Source organism: Mus caroli, chromosome 13, assembly GCF_900094665.2.
Source record: "Mus caroli chromosome 13, CAROLI_EIJ_v1.1, whole genome shotgun sequence".
Classification (NCBI taxonomy): domain Eukaryota; kingdom Metazoa; phylum Chordata; class Mammalia; order Rodentia; family Muridae; genus Mus; species Mus caroli.
In genome coordinates, this window is record NC_034582.1 from 98255285 (window position 1) to 98279920 (window position 24636).

The following is a 24636-nucleotide window of genomic DNA, read 5'->3' on the forward strand; positions in this document are numbered from 1 at the left end:
ACTCACTTTGTAGACCAGGCTGGCCTCGAACTCAGAAATCCGCCTGCCTCTGCCTCCCGAGTGCTGGGATTAAAGGCGTGCGCCACCACGCCTGGCTTATTCACAGTTTTTTGTTGTTGTTGTTCTTCCATGGGAAGATCAATGTAAACTTTCTAGTTGGCCATGTTGCCAGAAACTGATGTTTTCCATAACATGTTATTTTTTTTGTCATCATTCCAAAATTATATATTCAATCTTTAGAAGGTTGCCTGTTTATGATAACAATGTGTTAGATTCTTCTAGTCAAAATCACAGTGGAATTTCATAATAAATTGTCTAATGTTGGATCACACTGGAATCTTGAATAGTGAAAGGAGCAGTGGTCTGGGGACCAGGGCTCTGGTGTGAATGCTCCCACTCTGTTGGGTAGTGTTCTCTGAGTCCTGGCAATGGCTAGCCTTTGAGTTTCTCATGGATAAGTCTGGCTGACGATCTGATCAGGACCCAACTACGGTGATTACAGACATGCAATGCTGTGTAACCAGAGCTCACTCGTGATCAGAGCTTCTGGTACTCAGTACATTCCTTGAGGCTACCTTACAATCACACTGTAAATGTTCAGCAGCACAGTCAGAAGTAGGCTTCTACTCTGCTATAGCCACTTCTAAAAATTACAGGCAAAAAAGTATACAATGTTCTTGTGCCACCAAAGTCATTTCTAAATGATTTCCTGGGTATTTAGATATTAGTTCTCAGAATTTTATTATTCTTTTGTCTGTTGTGACATTTCCAGTTGGCTGATGTAACCAATAATATAATTTAGTGATTAATTATCTGATTTTTAAGAAATAAATACTCAGACTTAAGAGCTGCAATTACAACACCTGCCAGGAGTTTTTGTGAGGAATCCTGAAAATACAACTATTGCATCAATCATGTAAGAAAGTCAATTTAATACTGTGTAGATTAAGCTGCTTTAATGTAATTGTGTAGATTAATCAGTTCTAATGTAGCAGGTACCCAGCGTGGAGCTGTGGAAGAGTCTTTTTTCAGTGTGGCTGAGTGTTGCAGGATGCTGAAGGTGCTCAGCACTCAAATGAGTTACTGGACACATTTGTCATTTTTTGGCAATGTAACACAAAAGGAAAACATCTTAAAATAAGATCTTGACAGCAGTCTGGGACAGTTAAAACTGTATTTCCAAGTGGGAACACTGTTTATAACCACTTTTAATGATATTAGTTTTTCCTCTGAGAGAATCTAAATTCTAAAACAAATCTATCAAGCAACATAAGGATGTACACATAGCCCCCATCATTTCCTTTACTTTCTATGTGGGAAAATCGAATTATTTCAATTTAGGATCTAAACAGCAAACTGTCTGCAATGTTTCCTTTCTGAATTATCATAAGTCATTAGAGAAAGGAATATGTGGCATACTACTAAATCAGTTAAGGATGGCTTAAATGGTTTTTGTCTTTAGTGTGAGCAGTAGAGATAACTCTCAAGAATGGAGTCCTTGGCTATTGATGCTACACATATTTTATACCCTAGGCCTGAGAGTCACGAGGAGTGTTTTTACTTTTATCTTTATACATATGGTCCCTATATTTACAATGCTCTATGCTTTATGCTAGCTGAAAGAACTGATAATTTAGGATTTGTTGGTCAGTTTCAATAAAAGATTTTTTAAAAGGCACACTATGAATTATAATAAAATCACATTACTAGGGCAAAAATAATGATGTTTACGTCTAAAGACAAAGTCTGGGAAAAAAGTATTATATATTAACCATGAGTGTGTTGGTCAACAGGATTAAGAGGATGATCTTTTCTATTTTTATGCTTTTGTACAATTCCAGTATTTTGTAAAGGATGTTACCTAATATCTATCTATCTATCTGTCTGTCTGTCTGTCTGTCTGTCTTTCTGTCTACTTACCTATCGACCTACCTACCCATAATTCCAGTATTTTGTAAAGGATATGTTACTTAATATCTTTCTTTCTGTCTTTCTGTCTATCTATCTGTCTGTCTGTCTGTCTATCTATCTATCTATTTATCTAACTATCTGTCCATTCATTCAAAATCCACCTATCCATCCATCCATCCCTCCCTCTATGGACTCTCTTTGTCTGAAGCAAGGTCTCACTATGAAGCATAGAATGATCTGGAACTCCTGGCCTTCCCTGCTGTGGGCATTACAGTTACGGGTCCTACACTTACCATGATGCTTTAAATTTTTTGCTCACTTATACATTTATTTATGTATTCATTCATTCATTCATTCATTCATTCATTCATTCCCTTTCTAAACTTTTCACAAAAAAAGTTACCACCCAACTTTTAAAATCCAAATGAAAAGCACTCATTCATTCTAGGAATATCAAGAAGAGGCCTGCAACCAGACTCACAAGTTAAAGAGTGTTTCTGACTTATATTACCAAAAGATCCAACTCTTTCTATACCCATAAGGTATATACAGCCTGACATCTGCTGAAGACCGTTACTGAGCATGTTACTTCCTCCATGCACTTGAAGCGTACCGCATGTTTGAAGTATGGCTTTTAGTAACAGAACTTAAGACAAAAACAGAGTGATGGGCCCTGCTTTTTGTTTGTTTGGGTTTTTTTTTTTTGTTTTTTCAAGACAGGGTTTCTCTGTGTAGCCCTGGCTGTCCTGGCACTCACTCTGTAGACCAGGCTGGCCTCAAACTCAGAAATTCACCTGCCTCTGCGTCCTAAGTGTTGGGATTAAAGGCGTGTGCCACCACTGCGCGGCTTTTGGCTTTCTTTTTGCTAATTTAGTCCTTGAATAATACCTGAGATATACACCACACACTATGTTAGATAATCTCATGTCAGCTTGACACATGTTAAAATCCTTTTAGAAAAGAAAACTTCAACTAAGAAAACCCCCACTCTCCACCCATGTAGCATTTTCTTGATGACGATCCATGTGGGAGGGCTCAACTCAGTGCAGGGGGTGCCACTGGTTGGTTGGTGCTTCTGCTGCTATAAGAAGGCAGGATGAGCAATTCATGAGGAGCAAGGAAGCAAGCAGTGCTCCTCTGTGTCCTCGGCTCTCCTTTCCTGCCTTCAGCTCATGCCCATGACTTTCTGTGATGATGGACTGGGATGTGGAAATATAAGATGAAGTAAACTCTTTCCTTCCAAAGTTGCATTTGGTAATGGTATTTATCACAGTAACAGAAAACCTAACTAAGGCAGGCGTTTTCGCCCTTTAGACATAAGTGCCCGTACCTTCATTACTTTTTAAACTGCTCTGAACCTTAGTGAGAAGAAACAGATGACTCCTGGCCTGAAAGGGTTTCTATGGAGCAAACACAAATATACTTCACATTTTACTCAATAAAGTTAAAATTAACACCTAAATGAGGACAAGACTTCGAGAATTTTTGACTGCGTAGTGCCCGAGGAACGTTAAAAGCCTGGGAAAAGGACCACTTTGCTCAATGAGAACTCACTATGTGTGCTGTTAGATTAATAGAGAGCAAACATTCCATGTGGGGTTTTCTTTCCCATAAAACCCAAGATTAAGCTACTTTAACATTACATATTGGGTAAACAGGAAGTAGTTAAATACATACACACACACACACACACACACACACCCCTTCATAACTCAGTCAAGCCCGGGGCCCCTCCTTTAATTCCGAAGTAAGAGATGGTAGAAACAACCTCACCTGGCCTGGTGCACTGAGAGGTGCACTGTACTGTGCTGGCGGTGTACCTCCGTAAGAGGAATTGATATCCTCCCTTTACTTATAGGCTCACATTGCCCCTGTCCTCTCACTTTTGGCAAGTATCACAGAGCAGGTACTGTCTGCTCAGAACTTAAGGGGGATCAGACACCTTATCTCCTTAAGGTTCATTAAAGTATTTGTCCAAACCTTTACCTCTGTGTGACTATGTTCAGTTTGTTACTACTTCTCAGACAATGAAACTTAAAGAACCCAGAGAGGATTTAGACATAATTTAATGAAAAAGACTAGAATGAGCCAACACAGGAAACCAACTTTCCCACTAATTAATTATAAATCTTATTTTAAATTTATTACCTCCTACAGCACTCCTGTGCACAAGCCAGGATGGTTCACAGTGGGACTAACAAGGCCCCAGATTGTAAACAAGGGTGTCCTGCAGTACATCTCTTGACATTGCAGGTATCTAAACCAAACACCATGTTCCTTGTTTACCTAAACTAGGGTGTTTCCTCGTAGAATCGACTGCAGATTCTGTAATCAACTAAGAGAAGGAATAATTTTGAGCTTTGCAAGATTCAATCTCACACTAATATGAAATGTTTACTTGGATGATTGTCCTACTAGCTGTATTCGCTGGCATTTGATTAGTTTATTAACCATTTAGGTACTGTCTGCAGTCTTTCTAAGGTAAACAGGAAACTACTGAGATGCCTACAAGCAAGCCCAGTGACATGGGATTTGTTTTCTAGGATTCACACAGTACAAACAGGGAATCATTCCTGCAAGTTGTCCTCTGACCAACATGCATGTTCTGTGGCATGTGTGTACCCATAGGCATAAATGTACACACACACACACACACACACACACACACACACATGAATATAATAAAAATTAAAAGTAAGTAGAAGACAAGTGGCAAAATTATGTGTTTCCTCTTAAGTGTACTTCTGTCTCTTAACTGATAATACTATATGACTCAAGGTATGGCAAAATTTATCTCTATAAACAAAGAAGATACAATGAGGCCATATTTCAAAGTAATTTGTGTAGCTTGATAGAACAGGTTTAAAATGACTAAGGGTAAGTCATTTTAAGTTTTGAATATGAATCTGGCCCAGGAAACTGGATAAAAATTATAAACCCAAGGTGGGTGTGGTGGAGCACGCCTTTAATAACAGCACTCGGGAGGCAGAGGCAGAAGGATTTCTGAGTTCGAGGCCAGCCTGGTCTCCAAAGTGAGTTCCAGGACAGCCAGGGCTATACAGAGAAACCCTGTCTCGAAAAACTAAAAAAAACAAAAACAAAAACAAAAACAAAACCATCCCCAGGCTTGCACAGTAAGTACCATTACCTGCTGAGCTACCTCACTAGTCCCCAAATCGTCTTATAGTGCTAGTATATAAGGAATGTACTATTACAACCAGAATTACTATTAAATTAGAATTATCAAAGTTACGCATTTTGGTCTCTTCAGATCAGCAGGTATAGTACATAAAAATTCATAGGGAAGACAGATCTATATTAGATAAAAATTTGCCATTCAAAATTATCTGAAGGCTTTAGAATATTGTTTACCTGCCTCTAAGTTAGTTTATTACTTAATTAAAGTTATATATTGCTAACACATTCAAAAGAAGAAATCATCTAGTTTCCAGAATGCTCAAATAACATAGTATTGGACTGAAATAAAATGCTTTACAAAAGCCAGATATACAGCTACACAGCCCAATCTTTCCTGAATAGGTTCACAGGAATATTCAGCTCAACTGATGTATAACACTGCAAAGTCAAGGTCAAATAACACTTTCCAACTTCTTTTCATGTGCAGACCTTACTATACAGAAACACACACAGGAACCTCTGGCTTTGTTCCCAGAATTAACCTTGGAATATCTGTTGACTGGGAAGACAGGCTGAGTTCTGACATGCACTAAAACATACTCAAAGGTTACTCTGTTTCTATAACTTTGTGTTGTAAGATAGCTTCTGGTATCATTTATAATCCCAAGAAGAAGTTCTATTGCTTAAAAATGTCAAAGCAACAGTTTTTTTTCAAATATAAAGTGGTATGTTGTGAAATTTATATTTTTATAATAATCCATTTTTATCACCATGTCACCAATACTTGCCAATTCTAAAAGTTCAAAATAGATTTAGAGGAAATACAATTCTAGGAAAAGGTAATCCATAATTTATACAATAAATAGGATCTAGAAAAGGCTGCATCAAACCAGACACACAACACACATAATTGTAATAAAATAGGGTTTGTGGCTTGATGCTCTTGCATCACCAGAGTCCACAGAACTAAAATGCTGAGGTTTGGTTTGTTGCTACGTATTGTAATGCTAAATTCTGTATCCTCAGGCCTAAGAATGAATTCTCGAGTTTACAGCTTTTGTTGTGCAAACCTTGTTCTTTAATTTAAAACTATTGGTTAAATAAAAATGGCTACAGCCAATTACTGGAAGGGTTAGAGATAGGTGGGGTTTTTTTGTTTGTTTTGTTTTGTTTTGTTTTGTTTTTGTTTTTTTTGTTTTTGTTTTTGTTTTTTTTTTTTTTTTTGAGTTACTGGGTTGAGCTCGACAGGAGAAGGAGAAGGGGAAAATGAGGAGGAGGAGAGAGAAGGTGCCAGGAGAAGCAGCAAGTATTGGGGGACATCACTGGGGAGAGAGCCAGGCCAGAAAAGTAGATTAGGAGTTTACCCCCAGGTAACTGTCAAAGCCGAATGAAATAAGGACAGTCTGAGTGTCACTTATTGTAAACTAGTTGAGGATAAGCTTGAACTGTTCGTACTACACTACAGTCCCATGGGATCAAATGGCCTCTTCTGTCTGCTGCACAGACGTACATATAGACAAAACACCCATAAACAGGAAATACATAAATAACTCTTTTAAAAAGGGAAAAATAAAATAGCCCATGAAGCTATTTAAACACTACTAGGAAAGATATTGCAAGGCTGTGATTCCTGGAGCTGAAGAGATGTCTCAGCAGTGCTTTCTGCCCTTCCTGAGAACCCCTTCTCAGTGTTCAGGCCTGAGAGCCCACACAGCATACAACTACCTGTAACTCCAACTTCAGGGCATTCTATTACCCCTTAGGCCTCTGTGCAGCCCTGTACACATGGAGTGTGCACATACACGCACATGCATATGTGGAAAAAAATAAAATTAAATGATAAATTTGTGATTCTGAAATGAATAATAATATGGATCTTCATAAGCCCATACTGAATGAAATAAAGAGTAGAGATTTAGATCTCTTTCTTTTTCTTCCTCTGTACTTCTAAGGAGATTATTTTTATTCCAAGTAATAAAAGTAGCAGAAATCAATGAAAACAGAATGCCTCTATTACAATACCATAGTAAATAACCAGAGAAAAGATCTACCACCTACCAATAGATGCTAAAAGTAATGCTGATGAAAAGTTGGATATTTTAATAGTCTAATAGTGTCTGTCTGCAAGTATTTGTAAATTGTAAGAAATAAAGAATGACTGCATAGTGCAGCACAGTAACACCCAACCATGGTGACACCAGGCGAGTCAGCAGACAGCTTTGTATTGCTAACAATGTGTGAACAATGCAATTTCTGTGTTGAGGTTTCCAAATCATGTTATGAGAAACCAAACTCAAGTTGACAAATATTTTTATAAAACATTTAACCAAGACTCTTTAAAGCAATGTTCTCAACTTTCCTGATGCTGCAACCCTTTAATACAGTTCCTGTTGTGGTTTACCACAACACCTGATATGCAGGACATCTGATATGTGACTGTGAGAGGAGTTGAGGCCTACAGGTTGAGAAGCACTGCGTTAAAGGTGAAGGAAGATATGGAAGACTAGGCAACAGTCAGAGTTGAGGACAGCAGAAACCTAAAGGCAATGTGGTACCTTAGACAGAAAAAGGATCCTAGAAGAACAGAAAGTCAAATTCCATCAAGGGCTACAGTTAGGTAAGAATCAGCGTGGTCAAGCACTAATTGGCTAACACCACTGTACTCTGCTTGATCTTAATGTTATAACTACATGGAAACTCAGAATTATGACATGCGGCATGTATAACTTTTTTTTTTCAAAATTGGGCTTCGAGATGCCTCAGCAGGTCAAGGTGCTTATTGTGCACCCTGATTGTCTAAGTTCCACCCTGAAATCCATGGAAAGCGCCAGCTGCTGCATTTATAGCCCTAGCACTCCTCCAGCAAAGGGAGACAATGCCTGGACAATCAGCTGGGAAGCCTGTGGGCCAGTCAGCCTAAAGCACATATCATTAGGAAGCAGGAAGACAGACCTAGCTAGCCTCAAACAAAAGGTGACATCTGACTCTCACAAACATGCCCTTGGGCCCCCTCCCCCAATATAAACAAACAAACTGGGAAAAAAAAGGTTCAAGGTCATTAGAAATAAAGTAAATATGCTTTAAAATTACTTCAAAATAAAACAATTTTAAAAAGCAGATCATCCTGAAAGCCTAGAAATTACAATGACAACCACCCTCACATTATTGAAGCTAGTTTTACCATTCAGATTTAGGACAAATCCAATTATTTGTATATGGTATACAGAAAATTAAAAAGAAGAAAATAATTGCTAAAACAAATCTCTAATAATGACACAAAAGACTCCAACATGGTTTGTTCTCATTTACATATAGACTGAAAGATTTCTCATGCTCATGGATTGGCAGGATTAATATAGTAAAAATGTCCATCTTGCTTAAACAATCTACCAATTCAATGCAATCCTCATCAAACTTCCAACTCAATTCTTCATGAAGTTAGAAAGAGCAATTCTCAAATTCATTTGGAATAACCAAAAACCCAAAAACTATTCTCAACAATAAAAGAACCTCTTGGGGAGAATCACCATGCCTGACCTAAAGCAAACTGACCTACAGAGCAATTGTGATAAAAACTGCTTGGTACTGGTATAGCGACAGACAGGTAGATCAATGGAATAGAATTAAAGGCCCAGATATGAACCCACACACCTATGGTCACTTGATCTTTGACAAAGGAGCTAAAACCATCCAGTGAAAAAAAGACAGCATTTTCAACAAATGGTGCTGGCTCAACTGGTGGTTAGCATGTAGAAGAATGTGAATTGATCCATTCTTATCTCCTTGTACAAAGCTCAAGTTTAAGTGGATCAAGGAACTCCACATAAAACAAGAGACACTAAAATGTATAGAGGAGAAAGTGGGGAAAAGCCTCGAAGATATGGGCATAGGGGAAAAATTCCTGAACAGAACACCAATGGCTGGTGCTGTAAGATCAAGAACCGACAAATGGGACCTCATAAAATTGTAAAGCTTCTGTAAGGCAAAATACACTGTCAATAAGACAAAAAGGCCACCAACAGATTGGGAAAGGATCTTTACCAATCCTGAATTAGATAGGGGACTAATATCCAATATATACAAAGAACTCAAGAGGCTGGACTCCAGAAAATCAAATAACCCCATTAAAAATGGGGTACAGAGCTAAACAAAGAATTCTCAACTGAGGAATACCGAACGGCTGAGAAGCACCTGAAAAAATGTTCAACATCCTTTCTCATCAGGGAAATGCAAATCAAAACAACCCTGAGATTCCACCTCACACCAGTCAGTATGGCTAAGATCAAAAATTCAGGTGACAGAAGATGCTGGTGAGGATGTGGAGAAAGAGGAATTCCACTCCATTGCTAGTGGAATTGCAAGCCTGGCAGTTACTCAGAAAACTGGACATAGTACTACCAGAAGATCCAGCAATTCTTATCCTGAGCATATACCCAGAAGATGTTCCAACTAGTAATAAGGACACATGCTCTACTATGTTCATAGCAGCCTTATTTATAATAGCCAGAAGCTGGAAAGAACCCAGATGTCCCTCAACAGAGGAATGTGTACAGAAAATGTGGTACATTTACACAATGGAGTACCACTCAGCTATTAAAAACAATGATTTTATGAAATTCTTAGGCAAATGGATGGATCTCGAGGATATCATCCTAAGTGAGGTAACAAAAGAACACACATGATATGCACTCACTGGCAAATACAGAAGTGGATGCTCACAGTCATCTATTGGATGAAACACAGGGCCCCCAATGAAGGAGCTAGAGAAAGTACCCAAGGAGCTAAAGGGGACTGCAACCCTATAGGACTAACAACAATATGAACTAACCACTACTCCCCAGAGCTTGTGTCTCTAGTTTCATATGTATCAGAGGATGGCCTAGTTGGCCATCAATGGGAGGAGAGGCCCTTGGTCTTGTGAAGATTATATGCCCCAGTACAGGTGAATGTCAGGGCCAGGAAGCAGGAGTGGGTGGGTTGGGGGGGGTGAGAGGGGAGGGTATAGGGGACTTTCAAGATAGCCTTTGAAATGTAAATGAAGAAAATATCTAATAAAAAAACCAGTTCAGTAGTGTTTTGATGAGCTTTATAAATATATTAGACTTTCTATGCCTTACTGTAGAATAAAACCAAATAAAAATGCAAGGGGTGAGATTGTAAAGAGCTTGTTACATAAGTATAAGGAACCCAGTTAGCATTCCCAGAATCCACGTAAAGCCAGTTATAGCGGTGCTTTCAGTCTTCCTATGGTGAGGTGAGATACAGAGATAGGAGAATCCCTGGAAGCTTCAAGGCCTGCTAGCAGTGGAGTGCAGCGTGGTGAGCATTGAGATAATGCATCTCAAAGAAACTGGAAAGCTGAAACTAATATGTGAACTTGTCCTCTGTCCTCTACAAAAGCTCCCTCTTGTGTGCACCTCAGTGCACATGCAGATATGCACAAATACACACATAACATCAAAGCAACAACAACGAAATCCAATAGAGATTTAATAAAATTCAAACCAACACACAAACATTTGTATGAGTCCTAGCATAGGTTAACATCCTTAAATGTGTTAGACTGTGCAATATAAAAAGAATGAAAAGTTCCTGTGCACTTTAATTCAGTTGTGCATTAAAGCAGCACTAAGTACTCACTCATTAAGCTTACTGAAAAGCAACAATTGTGGTCCTGTTGGCATCCAGCTTATTTTTTTTAGAAAAATTATCACCTTACATGAAAACTTATTTTTTTGTTAACTGCCCACAGCAAGTTTATCAAAACAAAACAAAACAAAAAACAAAGCCGCCAATCCTCAAGGAAGAGGAGGAAAGCAGGAGGATGCATTAACAAGGGAGAAAACAGAGGTGTCCAGAGAGTGGAAAGAGCTGAGGTGATGGCTAATTTGCTGAAGTGCTGAGTTTGGATCCCAGGTACCCACAGAAAAGCTGGGCATGCTGGAATGATCTGTAGCCCAAGCAAGGGAGGAAGACACACAAGGCCCTCTTTGGCTTGTTTAGATAACCAGTTAGTTGCAGGTCCACGTAAGGGCACTGTGTGAGAACAGGAAGTAGGCAGCTGATGACAGTCATCTATGTGAAGCTGACTTCTCCCCCCTCCTCTCCCACACATTAATAAAGGATAATGCGAGCCCCACAAAGCCCTTACCCTCACTTCCTTTCTCCACTTTTGTGACAGTTTCTTTCTTCTGTTTCGCTGCTAAGAGTTCTCGTTTTAACTGCCTTGCTTCTTTCCTGAGCTCTTCACTATAAAGAAAAGAAGATATGTAAGTTTACAATATACTGACAGAAAAACTGGTTTAGCAAAATCAGAACTGTTTGTTTTTAGATGAACTAAGTCAAAGAAAAATAGTCAATAAATTAACTTTCTGCTATATACATGCATTTGTAGATAGTATTACATAAGTAGTCATTTTCCACAATAACAGTGTAAAGATCTATAAATAGATCTCAACTCTATGGAATAGAATAAAGTAAGCGGCAGTTTGAATGAGATATCCTCTATAGTCGCATGCATGCATTTGAATAATGGGTCTCAGGTTGGTGCTACTGTTTGGCTGAGGAAGTGTGGCCTTCCTGGAGGAAATAGTGTCATTGGGGACAGATTTTTCTTCAATATGTTCAAAGACTTATGCCATGTTGAGTTTTCTCTCTTGGCTTCCTGTTTGCTGCTTTGAGATGTGAGCTCTAGGCTGTCCTGCTGAACTTCTGCAGCATGACAATGTTAGACTCTTACATCCCTGGAATGATAAGCCCAAAACAAACCCTTCTATATGCTGCCTTGGTCATGGTGTTTTCTCAGAGCAACAAAGAAGGAACTAACACAGTGTCTTAGTTAGGGTTTCTATTGCTGTGATGAAATGATATGACCAAAGAGCAACTTGTGGAGGAACAGGCTTATTTGATTTACACTTCCATATAGCTGCTCCTCATTAAACGAAGTCAGGACAGGAGCTCAAGTAGGGCAGGAGCTATCGGAATAGTGCTGCTTACTGGCTTGTTTCATGGCTTGCTCAGTCTACTTTCTAAAAGAACCTATGGCCCAGGTATGGAACTACCCACAATGCTCCGGGTTCTCCCTTATCAATATTTAATTAATAAAATGCCTTCAGTCAGATCTTACAGAGGCATTTTCTCAATTAAGGTTCCCTCCTTTGGATAACTAATTTATGTGTGTCAAATTGACATAAGACCAGCCAGTACATACAGCTGGTGAAAACTGGCCCATTTTCTGAATTTACTAGTGAAGTTAACACTAGTCTCAAGGGCTCTTGTGTCAAATCAAAATTTAAAAATGCATTTTTTTGAACATAGGGCCTTTGTAGGTATCCCAGGTTGACATGGGGAATGCTATATAACTCGAAGTGGCCTTGCCCCTACTTCCTCCTCTGGCATGTGCTAGTATACCTGGCACACACAAAAGATTTTGAGTAAGTACTGGTCATCAAATCTGGATATACATAAAATAGATCGACTTCAAACTTGTTAATCATCTATCAAAGTTTTACCAGTAATTATCATTTATTAAGCAATTATTACATGATAGTTGCATAGCTAAATTATTTAAAATTTATTTGATTATTCAAAATTTTTAGTTTTCTGGCTTATTTAAGTTTTCCCAGCCCTTGGGAGGCTGAAGAAGGACTACTGTGAGTTAAGTCATGTCTAGGCTATATGGTGAGTTCCAGGTCAGTCTGGGCGACAAAGTGAGACCGTGTTGTATCAAATCCCTGACCCAATTCTTTTTTTTTTAATTATGTATTTTCTTCATTTACATTTCCAATGCTATCCCAAAAGTCCCCATACCCTCCTTCCCCCACTCCCCTGCCCACCCACTCCCACTTCTTGGCCCTGGCATTCCCCTGTACTGAGGCATATAAAGTTTGCAAGACCAAGGGGCCTCTCTTCCCAATGATGGCTGACTAGGCCATCTTCTGCAACATATGCAGCTAGAGACACGAGCTCTGGGGTTACTGGTTAGTTCATATTGTTGTTCCACCTATCGGGTTGCAGACCCCTTTAGCTCCTTGGGTACTTTCTCTAGCTCCTCCATTGGGGACCCTGTGTTCCATCCAATAGCTGACTGTGAGCATCCACTTCTGTGTTTGCCAGGCACCGGCATAGCCTCATAAGGGACAGCTATAATCATGGTCCTTTCAGCAAAATCTTACTGGCGTGTGCAATGGTGTCAGCGTTTGGAGCCTGATTATGGGATGGATCCCTGGGTGCAGCAGTCTCTAGATGGTCCATCCTTTTGTCTCAGCTCCAAACTTTGTAACTCCTTCCATGGGTGTTTTGTTCCCAATTCTAAGAAGACCCAATTCTTAAAAACTTATCAAATGCCACATTTGGTATGTAATTTCCTCTTTATGAAACCTTCCATGCTAAAGTATTCTAAAAATTAACATGTGGTGTCGTATGTAACAGTGAGTGTGAAGTGACCTATTTCTGCAACACAATTTTAGGGCAGAAGATTCAAACTTACTTCCTGACAAAAATTTTTAACTGTTTATACCATGCACCTTAGTTTGGCTATGGTTTACTATTCCCTCAGTGTCCATGGGGTGGATTTTTGTCCTCAATCATAGTATAGGGATGGAAAGAACCTTTAAGAGGTAGCAAGTGGGTAGGTAGGGGAACATCCTCATAGAAGCAGGGGGAAAGGGGATAAGATAGGAGATTTCTGGGGTTGGGGGTAAACCAGTAAAGGGAATAACGTAATATAAAAATATTAAAAAAAAAGAAAAAAAAAAAAGGAAGGGAGTCCTTAGGACAGTTGGAGGAGGCTGGCGTTAAAAGGAATTTAGCTTCCTGTTTTAAGACCTAATCTGTCTTTTAAACATGCTTTCAACACTGATGTTTACCATCAGGTTAATACAGCTATGGTGGGGTCTTGCTAAAGCTGTTAGGCTGTTTGCCTTTATTACTAAATATATACTGCTTATATATTTATTATTTATTTAATCTATTTAATATATGAAGTAAAGTAATTTAATATATATCTAGGTAACGAATACAAATTCTAGACATGTTATATCCTTAAAAAACAAGTATTCACTCTATTTACAGGAAAGCCAAACTGGATCAAGTATGCTTACAGAAGACTGGAAGATCAAGCAGACACCACACCCTAATTTCCAATGTTATTATTCAAGCCAAACTTAAGCCTAGATAGTTCTACATTAATCCATCCTTACAGGCACATCTAATCAGCTCACAGTCCCACAAGGACAGCTGTGAATGTAGCCCAACACAAAGTTTCAAAGCCCCTTAAAACATTAGGGTATTTTTGCAATTTCTTTTTGTAACTTAATTTCACAGTCCTTGAGTATGAACTTTGTATATGATCATGTTATGTCACCATGTCAAAAAGCAGAACACTGCTTTGTGTAAAGCTTCCTCTTGGTCCTGATTCTCACTGTAGTCCTTACTAACAAGTTCTAGATTTATCAAAGTGAAAGGCCTTATAAATATGCAAGCTTCAGTTCTTTTAATTTTCTACACAAACAACCCCATTTTGTGTTTCTTGGCTTTTAAGACCCTTAAACTATCCTCTCTAATCCAAGTTCACTACCTCTTAAATATTTTCAGTCCTTTGTTTCTAACAGAGCTTGCAGTACTCTTAAAATCACCAAAACCACTTCCTTAGCTATACTGCATGGTCTACCCATGGATTGTAATCCCATTAGCATGGTATTATTTCTGGATACTATACTGATAGTCACTTTACTACTATCATCATCAGAACTCCTAAGTTTCTTGAATCATCTGCAAGGCCATTGCAGATGACATTGCTGCTTGAAGTAACTGTGACTACAATTCAGGTTGTCCAGCATTCCTTCAGGGATAAAAGACACACTTCCATTGAAGAGTAACCTTAGATGTAAGCTGCCACCTGGGGCTTTGCCCTTGTAACAAATGTCCTTATGATGTCAGTGTGCACTGAGGTTTTGGAGCCCATGTTTAGCATTCTACGGTAGAAACTCTTTCCTCTTTGACAATTTTAGGCATTCTTACTCACTAACCCGTTCATTCAGCAAACAAACAAACTCAAATTTCCCTATAGTCTGATGGAATCAAGTGATTATTATCTTTACAAATGGACTCCATCCTGGAAAGAGCAGTTTATATATACAGTCTGCTTTGCAATCTCTGGCAATCTATCCCTCTTACGTCTCCCGAACTGTTTCTATACCAACCAAATTCAATGACCTGTGTTGAGATCTCTTCTTTCCAGATGGTCTCGCTGTCATTCAAAGATGTTAATTACTTCCTTCCTGAAATTCTACCTGAACCAGACTTGTCAGCATTCTGGAGTCAAGATTTCCCAATTGTCCTTGTCTTGGTTATTCTTTCTCTTCTTAACGTAAATGTGCTGGGGTTTCCTTATCTGCATGTAGTGGCACTTTAGTCTCCTGATATCAAACACCATTCCTAGATAGGTTACTTGCAAATCTAGGTTGAATGCTTTGCCTTGAGTTTAGTCCTACCTCTCTAACGCGTACACATTTCCATGTAGAGTATGGAGAATGCCTCACAAAATAAATATAAGATATAACATATAAGCAGTTAAAAAATTGTGAAAATGAGCAGGGCCGTGGTGATGCGTGCCTTTTATCCCAGCCCTTGGGAGGCAGAGACAGGGGTATCTCTGTGACTGGTTCAGGGCTGGCCTAGCTACAGAGCTAATTCCAGGACTGTTAAGGCTATACACACACACACACACACACACATACACACACACTCTGTCTTGAAACTTCCTCCAACCCCCTAAAAAGTAAAAAGAAAATCTTTATTTATAAATAATTTAATTATTTAAATTAAAGATATTTTTGTTTCAAAAAATAAAAAGAAAATATTACCTTATATACAAGATATTTTTACATCTGTTGTATTAAGTCTTCTCAATCTGTTATCTATTTTACTCTTAAGGAGTACTGAAATTCTGCCTAACCACATTTCAAGGGCTCTGACCTAGACGGACAGCCCATCAGATGTCTCAATATAACCACACACTCTCGAATACAAATAGGATATCTTCCCAGTTTTGTGAACAAGTCTATTTTTCATGTAGCTAATGGTAGATTATCTATCTCAGGAAAAGACTTCAAACTTCTTCAGGACTGCTCTGTTTTCATTGGATCAGTGTTAAAGTACACATCTCACACATACAATACTTCCTCTTGGCACTCACTATCAATGCCAACTTCAGGCTCTTATATACACCTATGATAACACAATTACTTCCTTCTTCTTGAAGTTTGTGGAAACAATCCTAGAAATCTCTAGTTCAGTCACTGTGACTAAACTGTATAGTCTCCTCTACCCACTAGACATTCCTGTCTTTTATTCTGCTGGTTTTTAGTTGGGTACATGATTCAGTCACTTAGAGAATTTTTTTTTTTTTTTTTTTTTTTTTAAGATTTATTTATTTATTATATGTAAGTACACTGTAGCTGTCTTCAGACACACCAGAAGAGGGCACCAGATCTCCTTACAGATGGTTGTTAGCCACCATGTGGTTGCTGGGATTTGAACTCTGGACCTTTGGAAGAGCAGTCGGGTGCTCTTACCCACTGAGCCATCTCACCAGCCCGAGAATGTTTCTTGAAGACTAAGATTATTCTGCAGGTTGAAAAGCAAATGCTGCATTTCTATAGGTCAGTCAAATCAGCTATGAGGATAATTTGAAGTAAATAAAGAATGAGGCTAAGGAAGTTTTTCTCATATAAGATACTATTGCACCAGAAAAGAACATAGTTAATTAAGAAAATTAACTTGGATTAAGCAGTCTGGATCAAAAGTCAACTCCATCACGTATCAGTTGAAGAGTGACTTAGATCAGTTACTTAACTTCTCTGAGACTCAGTTCTCCTACTACATAGTTAAGAATGGTTGTAAGATACTGAGTACACAATAAATGTTCAAGAGTACTTATCATGTTGGTCAGATATGTAAAATATCACCTTTTCTTAGGACTGTTTATCATGTAGGAAAATTTTATAATTATTTAAATGAAAGCCACCCTTGGTATCTATAGAGAATAATTTTATCCATAATTTGAAAGTGTAAAATAGTAAAAATTTAATAGATTTGGATACTCTGTTGAAGTAATGTAGCATAAACTGAACAAAAATGACTAAAAGACAAAGTGAGACAGAAAAACATAGATCTACACAAAATATTATAAATTTCTCACTATGTTGAATTTTTCAAGTGATTGAGGACTTTCAATGTTGTAAAAATCTTTCAGAGTAGTAAAATATCACATTTGTCAATGCTTTTGGAGTCGATAACTCTTGGAATAAAGTATAACTTTAAAAATTACTATTTAGATCACAGTCTAATTTTAGGGATCCCAATCTTACATTCTCTAGAACATAACCCCTATCCACTGGCAAGAAATATGTTTAAATCTGTTAAAACAAAAATGAAAATTATAATCTTGAAATAAAAATCAGGATTACTGCCAAAACCGTGGGCCTACTTTAGGGTCCAAAAAAGCAACTGCTCAGCCTCCTCAAGGCCTACCTAGTTTCTGTTTAGATAATAAGAGAAAGTGTTTTTATAAATGGCTTCTGCTGTTATTAAGTCTAATGTAAATTTTTTTTTCTAGTGGGTATGTTTTTAATTATATAGTCATCTGAATTTTAATACAGTTTGAATACAACACTATTAACCAATAAATAATTCTGTACTGTCCTAGTATATATTTTAATCTAATAAATCTACAGTACCTTGCCTTCTTACTAGAGATTACTAATTTATTTAACAATATCTAATATTTACATGTAGCATTCTGGATATAGGCACAGAAATCAAGGTAAGAAAGAAAAGATGGGAACATAATGCCAATAAATTCTTCAATTCAGTTACTTCACTGATGACAATCTTCTTAATAACATGTAACACAGGCACTGTGTAGGTAGAGGCTGAGGTTGATGGAAAGTAGATACCACCATTCACTGAGGGAACTAGAAAGTAAAAACAAAAATCTATAAATTCTAGTCTCTGTTCTTTATAACACAGCATACCAACCCCAACACAAACTCTTCAAGGAGCTTGCATTGCAAAGGGCATAAACCTTGTCTACCAGTAATGAAAGCAGTGCATGATTAAAAAGTAACAAAGAAATGACTGAAGCACTTAGAAATTCAGCAACAGAAAGATTTGCGCAGGCTAAGTGAGAGATGACTTTGCAGAAGAGCCATGTGAACTAGACCCTAAACAATAGTTAGGAGTGGGCCATGTGGAGCCAGTATGAAGAGGCATCCAAATGGTAACTTTAAATCTGGACAGGAAGTAGAGAGTAAGAAGAATGAACAAGAACAGTTAATTGATTCAGTAGATAAGGGTGCTAGACGTACAGCTGGACAACTGAGTTCTGCCCCTAGAACACATCTAAAAAAGCTGGCTGTGAGCCAGGTAAGGAGGTGCACACTGTTAATATTAGCATTCAGGAGGCAGCAGCAAGTGCGTCTTTGTAAGCTTGAGTTCCAGGTCGTCTGCTTTACATAGTGAGTTTCTAGGTTAGCCTGGGGTATTCAAAGAGATCCTGTCTCAAAACAAACATACAATTCCATTCCTCTCTTTCCTAGTTCTGACAAAGCCACTAGAATGCTGGTGTCAGGATCACTTGGCATCAGTTCCTGACTTAACTCCACCTTTCCTTTCACATCACAGTGTCTGTCTATCTGTCTACTTTGAGCTTAACTCTACACAGATGTCAAATTCACCTGAGCTGTATGTAAAGTCTACTGAATTGTGCACTCATCTCCATAAATTAAGCACACTTCTTTCTCAAGTGTTCAAGTACTCTCATGAGCTAGCTTCAAAACACATTTTCCTACTTTATCTTCCATGTAGACTATACAATTACTCTAAATTTCAGTCAAAATATACTAGTCGTCATTACCTTGGCTAAATTTAAGCTTTGGCACACATGCCCTTTGTTCATGCCATCTCTGGGACTTAAAATACTGCTATTTTACTATTGCTCTTTACTAAAATCTTCATCTTTTCAGACTTCATGGAAAAAGTGGCACTCAAGCTGTGGCTCTATTCAGAACATACTATATGACAAGGTCAGTGCAAAAAAAAAATAAGGATTAACATGAAAAACTACACTACCATGTACTCAGAAGGAAATTACATCTGTAATCAAAATATGTCACAACCAATTCATGACTGTTAAATTATAGGAGCAACTTAATGGAGTAAGAGTTTTAAAAGAAATTATAAAATGAAACTGAATATCATAACAAGATCTACTCTGCCACTGGTTTTTCTTTTTCTTTTAAAGTTAATGTAAGGGCTGGAGAGGTACCTCAATTAGCAAAATGCTAAGGATATATATAAAACAGCAACTATGTTCAGTTAGTAAAATGCTAAGGGTATATACGAAAAAACCAAGTGTGTTGTACACTAACTTTAAAATATGAAGGAAATACCTTGAATGGGGAGATAACATTCCTCCCAGAAGCTATAAGATATTAAATAGAAATCTCAGTCCTAGGTGTGAGATACCTTCCTTTGAGCTGTTGCTTAGAGATATTCCAGAGGCCCCCAAACAATGCAGACTTCTGCATCTGTCTTGGTTATCCACCATAACTAGACAATAGTCCACTGCTGAAGGTACCACATACTTTGGCTGTAGGCACAGACAAATCAAGCTGGAACAGAAGTGTAAGCTCCTTCCCTACTAGCTGGCTCTCAGTGCTATGGGAAGCTATATAGGCTGCTAGGAGAAAAGTAAGTCATGGTTTTTCCCAGCTATGAATATAAACCTTCCAGGCAAGTTGTGCCCACTGACTTAGTGGTGTGACCCTTGTGAGGGTAATTAACTGCTCTTTGGCTGAATCTGGGGCCTGTTCACAGGAGGGAATTCATTCGTGGAATAGTAGACCTGGTAATAAACTCATGGCTAACTGGAGGTCTCCATTGGGTTTCTCTCCTCTGAGATGGGTAACCCTGTGGAAGAGTGTGAGGAAAACCTGTAGGAGTCATAGAGGATGAAGGAGACCATATGAACATGCTCCCCAATCAACCAAGCAGGACTCATATGGACTCATAGCGACATAGGGACTGCATGGACCTGCTCCAGGTCCTCTGCACTTATAGCTGTTAGCTTGCTGTTTTGGTGAGACCCTAACAGTGGAAGTGCGTGTATCTGACTCTTTCCCCTGCTCTTGAGACTCTCTTCCTCCTGTTGAGTTGCCTTGTCCACTCCCCTTATTAGTGCTTTCACTCTTCATTCTATTTGGTTGTCATCCCTTGGAGGCCTGCTCTTTTCTGAGGAGGAAACAGAGGGTGAGTGGATCTGGGGGAGAGTCAAGGTTGGGGTAGATTGAGGAGAAGTGGATGAGGGGAAACTGGTTCAGATATAGTGTATGAGAGAAGAATCTAGTATCAACTAAAACAAAGAAAAGAAGAAAAGAAAAAGTATAATAGCTAGAAAGCCTCAGGCCCTAAGTCCATGGGAATTTTCATTACAACTGGATGGATATTTACATTATAACTCATAATAGTAGCAAAATTACAGTTATGAGGTAGCAACAAAAATAATTTTCTGGTTGGGAGTCCCCACATCATGAAGAACTGTATTAAAGGGTCACAGCATTGGGAAGGCTGGGAACCTACTGCTTCAGGAGAAACCTACTACTGTTCATTTGCTAAATTGTCACTCTGTCCAGTTCTCCTTGAAATATTTACATTTATACTCATAGGTGAGCATTACTCTTAAATTGATCAGAGAAACTTCTGGTTGTAGCAGGCAGCAATTAAGTTGAGATTCAGAACTGGCCAAGGTGTTGAGACATCTCTAATATACCTCAAAGGTTCAGGGAACATTGCAGAAGATGAGGATGGTTAAGAGTGCTTTCAAATGCTGTCTTCGAGATAAAAAAGTTGTTGCAACCATGATATTGACATTTGTGGTAGTTAACTGCACAAAGATGGGCCATCAACATTCATCATGAATGGGGAAGGACCCACCAGGTCCCAGCCCATCTGAGAAGTTGAGAGTCAGCTAAGGGGTTACTGAGTAGAGAGAGACATATTCTTCAGTGGTTTATTTAGCAGCTGGTAAACTGCTCCAGCTCAAGCAAATAACCCACTACTCCAGCTCATGTAAGCAACCTTAATTAGGTTCCATGGGACACAAACAGAAAGGCGTGAAACCCAATATCCATGTTCGAATTCTAAATCTTAGACAAAACATTTGAACGTATTTAGGCAGGGTTATTTATCAGCGATCTAGGCTTAACATTATTGTCTGGACACTAGAAAGCAATTAATCCTTCAATTTAGTTTTATCAACACAAGAAAACTCTGGATAAGATATACATTAATAATTCTGAGCTATATTATCAAAAATTTAAGTGTAAATAATTATTGTATTCAGGTTATTTTATTTCAAATCTTTTGGCATTAGGACAGTAAAGCCCGTTATGAATTAAATTATTTCATCTCAGTTCTCACATCTAAAATATAGTGAGATGTCAAATAATTTAATATTCATCTTGGACACAGACACAAGTTAGAAACAATATGAGTCAGGGCAGAACTACACACTGGCTCAGACACCCAGCTCTTAATGCACTCCCTTCTCAACTGTGAGCTGCCCATACTAGGAAAAATTCTTGTAGATTTGCCTAGCTTTAATTTTCCCCTGCTACTTCCCTCATTTTCTTCAGGTACCATGAATGTTCCTTGGAGGGTAGATGAATTTATACCCGCTCCTTTTTTTATTCTTGTGGAATGATAGGTATTATAATGGAAGTTGCTGAATTCAAACAGTGATCATCACTAATATTTACCTTTAAAGGCAAAAAACTATCCAGCCCTGATTCTTTGATTTGCCTTTAAGAGAACTGTAGTCAAAAAAAGAAACACATTAGTTTCTTATATAAGATAATGAATAAATGTGCTTAGAGTCTTCATTAAAGAAGTTGATGAGTTCACTATAGACTGCTGTTCTTAAGTCATGGAGCTAACACTTGAAACGCCTGCTATTCCTCAACATAAGAATTCCTAACACATGGAAATAGCTAGCAGCCAAACAGTACAATTTTATGACTTTCAGTTTGCTGCTTTAACCACAACATATCAATTTGGTCATAATGAGACAATAACTTGGCTGTTGATAAAAATCATTGAATCACTACAATACAAGCCTTTAATAGGTATTAAGACTATGGCACAGTTTTTACACTTATGGTAGCATCAGCTGGAGCAGAGATATAGATTTGCTATAACTCATAAATACCATAATGTACTGTTGCTTATGCACAGACTTGGAAAGAAAATCAGGGACATCTCACTGTGATTCCAATCTTGGTTCTATGTGTTGCTGGTGGTAAGACAGTAGAGAACCAAGGAGCCAAGCTAGGTCTCTGCTCCTAATCTTGAGAAGAAGAATAGAACTAAAAGACAGCGATTCAATGGAAATCAGCAGACCCCACATGACACTTGGCCTAGAAGAAACACAAAGCTGTTCCTGTGGTGATGGTGGCTTTCATCCCTTATAGGACACTACTACTGTCAGTGTTCACAGTGTCTAGAACCAGTTATTAACAAAATGAGAGTCTATCCAGCCAACCAAGCAACCAATCAACCAAAAAAAAAAACCTCACATCTTTGTATATTTTTAATGGGCATATAAATTTCAAAATCTTAACGTTAAGTTTCTTTTGTTTGATTCACTACTTGAATTAAATATCATTAGTCATGAAAATACAATATATCGATTTCAGAGAGCTAAACATCAGAAGACTCCCATATTTTAACACTCATCATTAAGCACTTGGAACCAAACTGCTTTTCTTTCACTATAATCCTATTAAAATAGGAATATACAAGGCAAAGAAGAATTGTATATACATTTATACATCTTGTGAGACCATCTAATAGAAAACATAGGCAAAGGCATTCTGAAGCACTCTATCGGAACATAAATTCAGTCTGAGAGACAGTGTTCCATGTGTTCTCTACGATCTGCTATACATGTACACAGAAATAGAAGGCTCCTCCTTTCTTAAGCATACAACAATTCAGAAAGAAGGGATTTAAATGCAGTTGTAGTCTTTATACGAATCCATATGAAAGATCACATGGATTTTTAAACAGAAACTGGACATTTGATATAAAATGCTACCAGTCTTTGAAAGATTGTTTTCAAATCTTACTTTAAAAAACAAAAATACCAAACTGAACAAGGGTAAATGCTGCAACAGAAATGTAAAATGCCTCAAATAACAGTAGACATGGCTATTCTGTCCAAATAGTGCGTTAAGTAGTGCCTTGTAGTTTTGAACAGTATTTTAAGAAAAAAAATATGTTATTTGACTTTCCAGAAGTAAATTCTTTATGGCTAAAAATTATCTTTAGAAATATGTATCTTCCAGGACCCAACTTTATAAACACTAACACAATCTAGAACACAAATAAGATTTCCAGTAAGACAATGTATTAATCTGAAATCTGAAATCTTGTGATCATTCTTAGCAGTGACTAAAGTCCCCTCTCTTTCCTTCCTTGTTGTTCAGAGAATTTTTTTACTTAGTTATTGTTGACCCACATTCCTTGTACTCTCATTTTTATCTCTTTCCTTCTTTCTCCTCCCTCTCTTTCTTCCTTCCTTCTTTTTTTCCCCAAGATAGGGTTTCTCTGTGTAGCCCTGGCTATCCTGGAACTTGCTCTATATACCAGCATGGCCTCCAAGTCAGAAATCTGCCTGCCTCTGCTTCCCAAATACTGGGATTAAATGTGTGTGTGTGTGTGTGTGTGTGTGTGTGTGTGTGTGAGATCAGGTCCCTTCTTCCTTTCTTTCTTATCATCTTTTCTTCTTCAATAAACTTTTTTTTAATTTATTTTTTATTAGATATTTTCTTCATTTACATTTCAATTGCTATCCCCACAGCCCCCAATACCTTCCACCCGCCCTGCTCCCCAACCCACCCACTCCTGCTTCCTGGCCCTGGCATTTCCCTGTACTGGGGCATATGATCTTTGCAATACTAAGGGACTCTCCTCCCATTGATGGCCAACTAGGCCATCCTCTGATACATATGCAGCTAGAGACACAGTTCTGGGGAGGTAATGGTTAGTTCATATCGTTGTTCCTCCTATAGGGTTGCAGACCCCTTTAGCTCCTTGGGTATTTTCTCTAGCTCCATCATTGGGGGCCCTGTGATCCATCCAATAGCTGACTGTGAGCATCCACTTCTGTATTTGCCAGGCATTGGCATAGACTCACAAGAGAGAAAGAGAGAGAGCTATTTCAGGGTCCTGTCAACAAAATCTTTCTGGCATATGCAATAGTGCCTGGGTTTGGTGGTTGTATATGGGATGGATCCCCAGGTGGGGCAGTCTCTGGATGATCCTTCCATCTTAGCTCCGAACTTTGTCTCTGTAACTCCTTCCATGGGTATTTTGTTCCCTATTCTAAGAAGGAATGAAGTATCTACACTGTGGTCTTCATTCTTCTTGAGTTTCATGCGTTTAGCAAATTGTATCTTATATCATGTGTATCCTAAGTTTCTGGACTAATATCCACTTATCAGTGAGTACATATTGTGTGAGTTC

The 24636-nt window shown here is 38.3% G+C and overlaps 1 protein-coding gene across 2 annotated transcripts in view; it reads right to left on the minus strand.

Annotated features, from left to right (window-relative positions):
- Cwc27 (CWC27 spliceosome associated cyclophilin) overlaps window positions 1-24636 on the minus strand; it is a 172497-nt gene that overhangs the window by 69834 nt on the left and 78027 nt on the right. For both annotated transcript variants that reach the window (XM_029485020.1, XM_029485019.1), the window contains one exon: window positions 11201-11298. In XM_029485020.1, the coding sequence (XP_029340880.1) occupies window positions 11201-11298 (98 nt within the window). The remainder of the gene's footprint in view (window positions 1-11200; window positions 11299-24636) is intronic.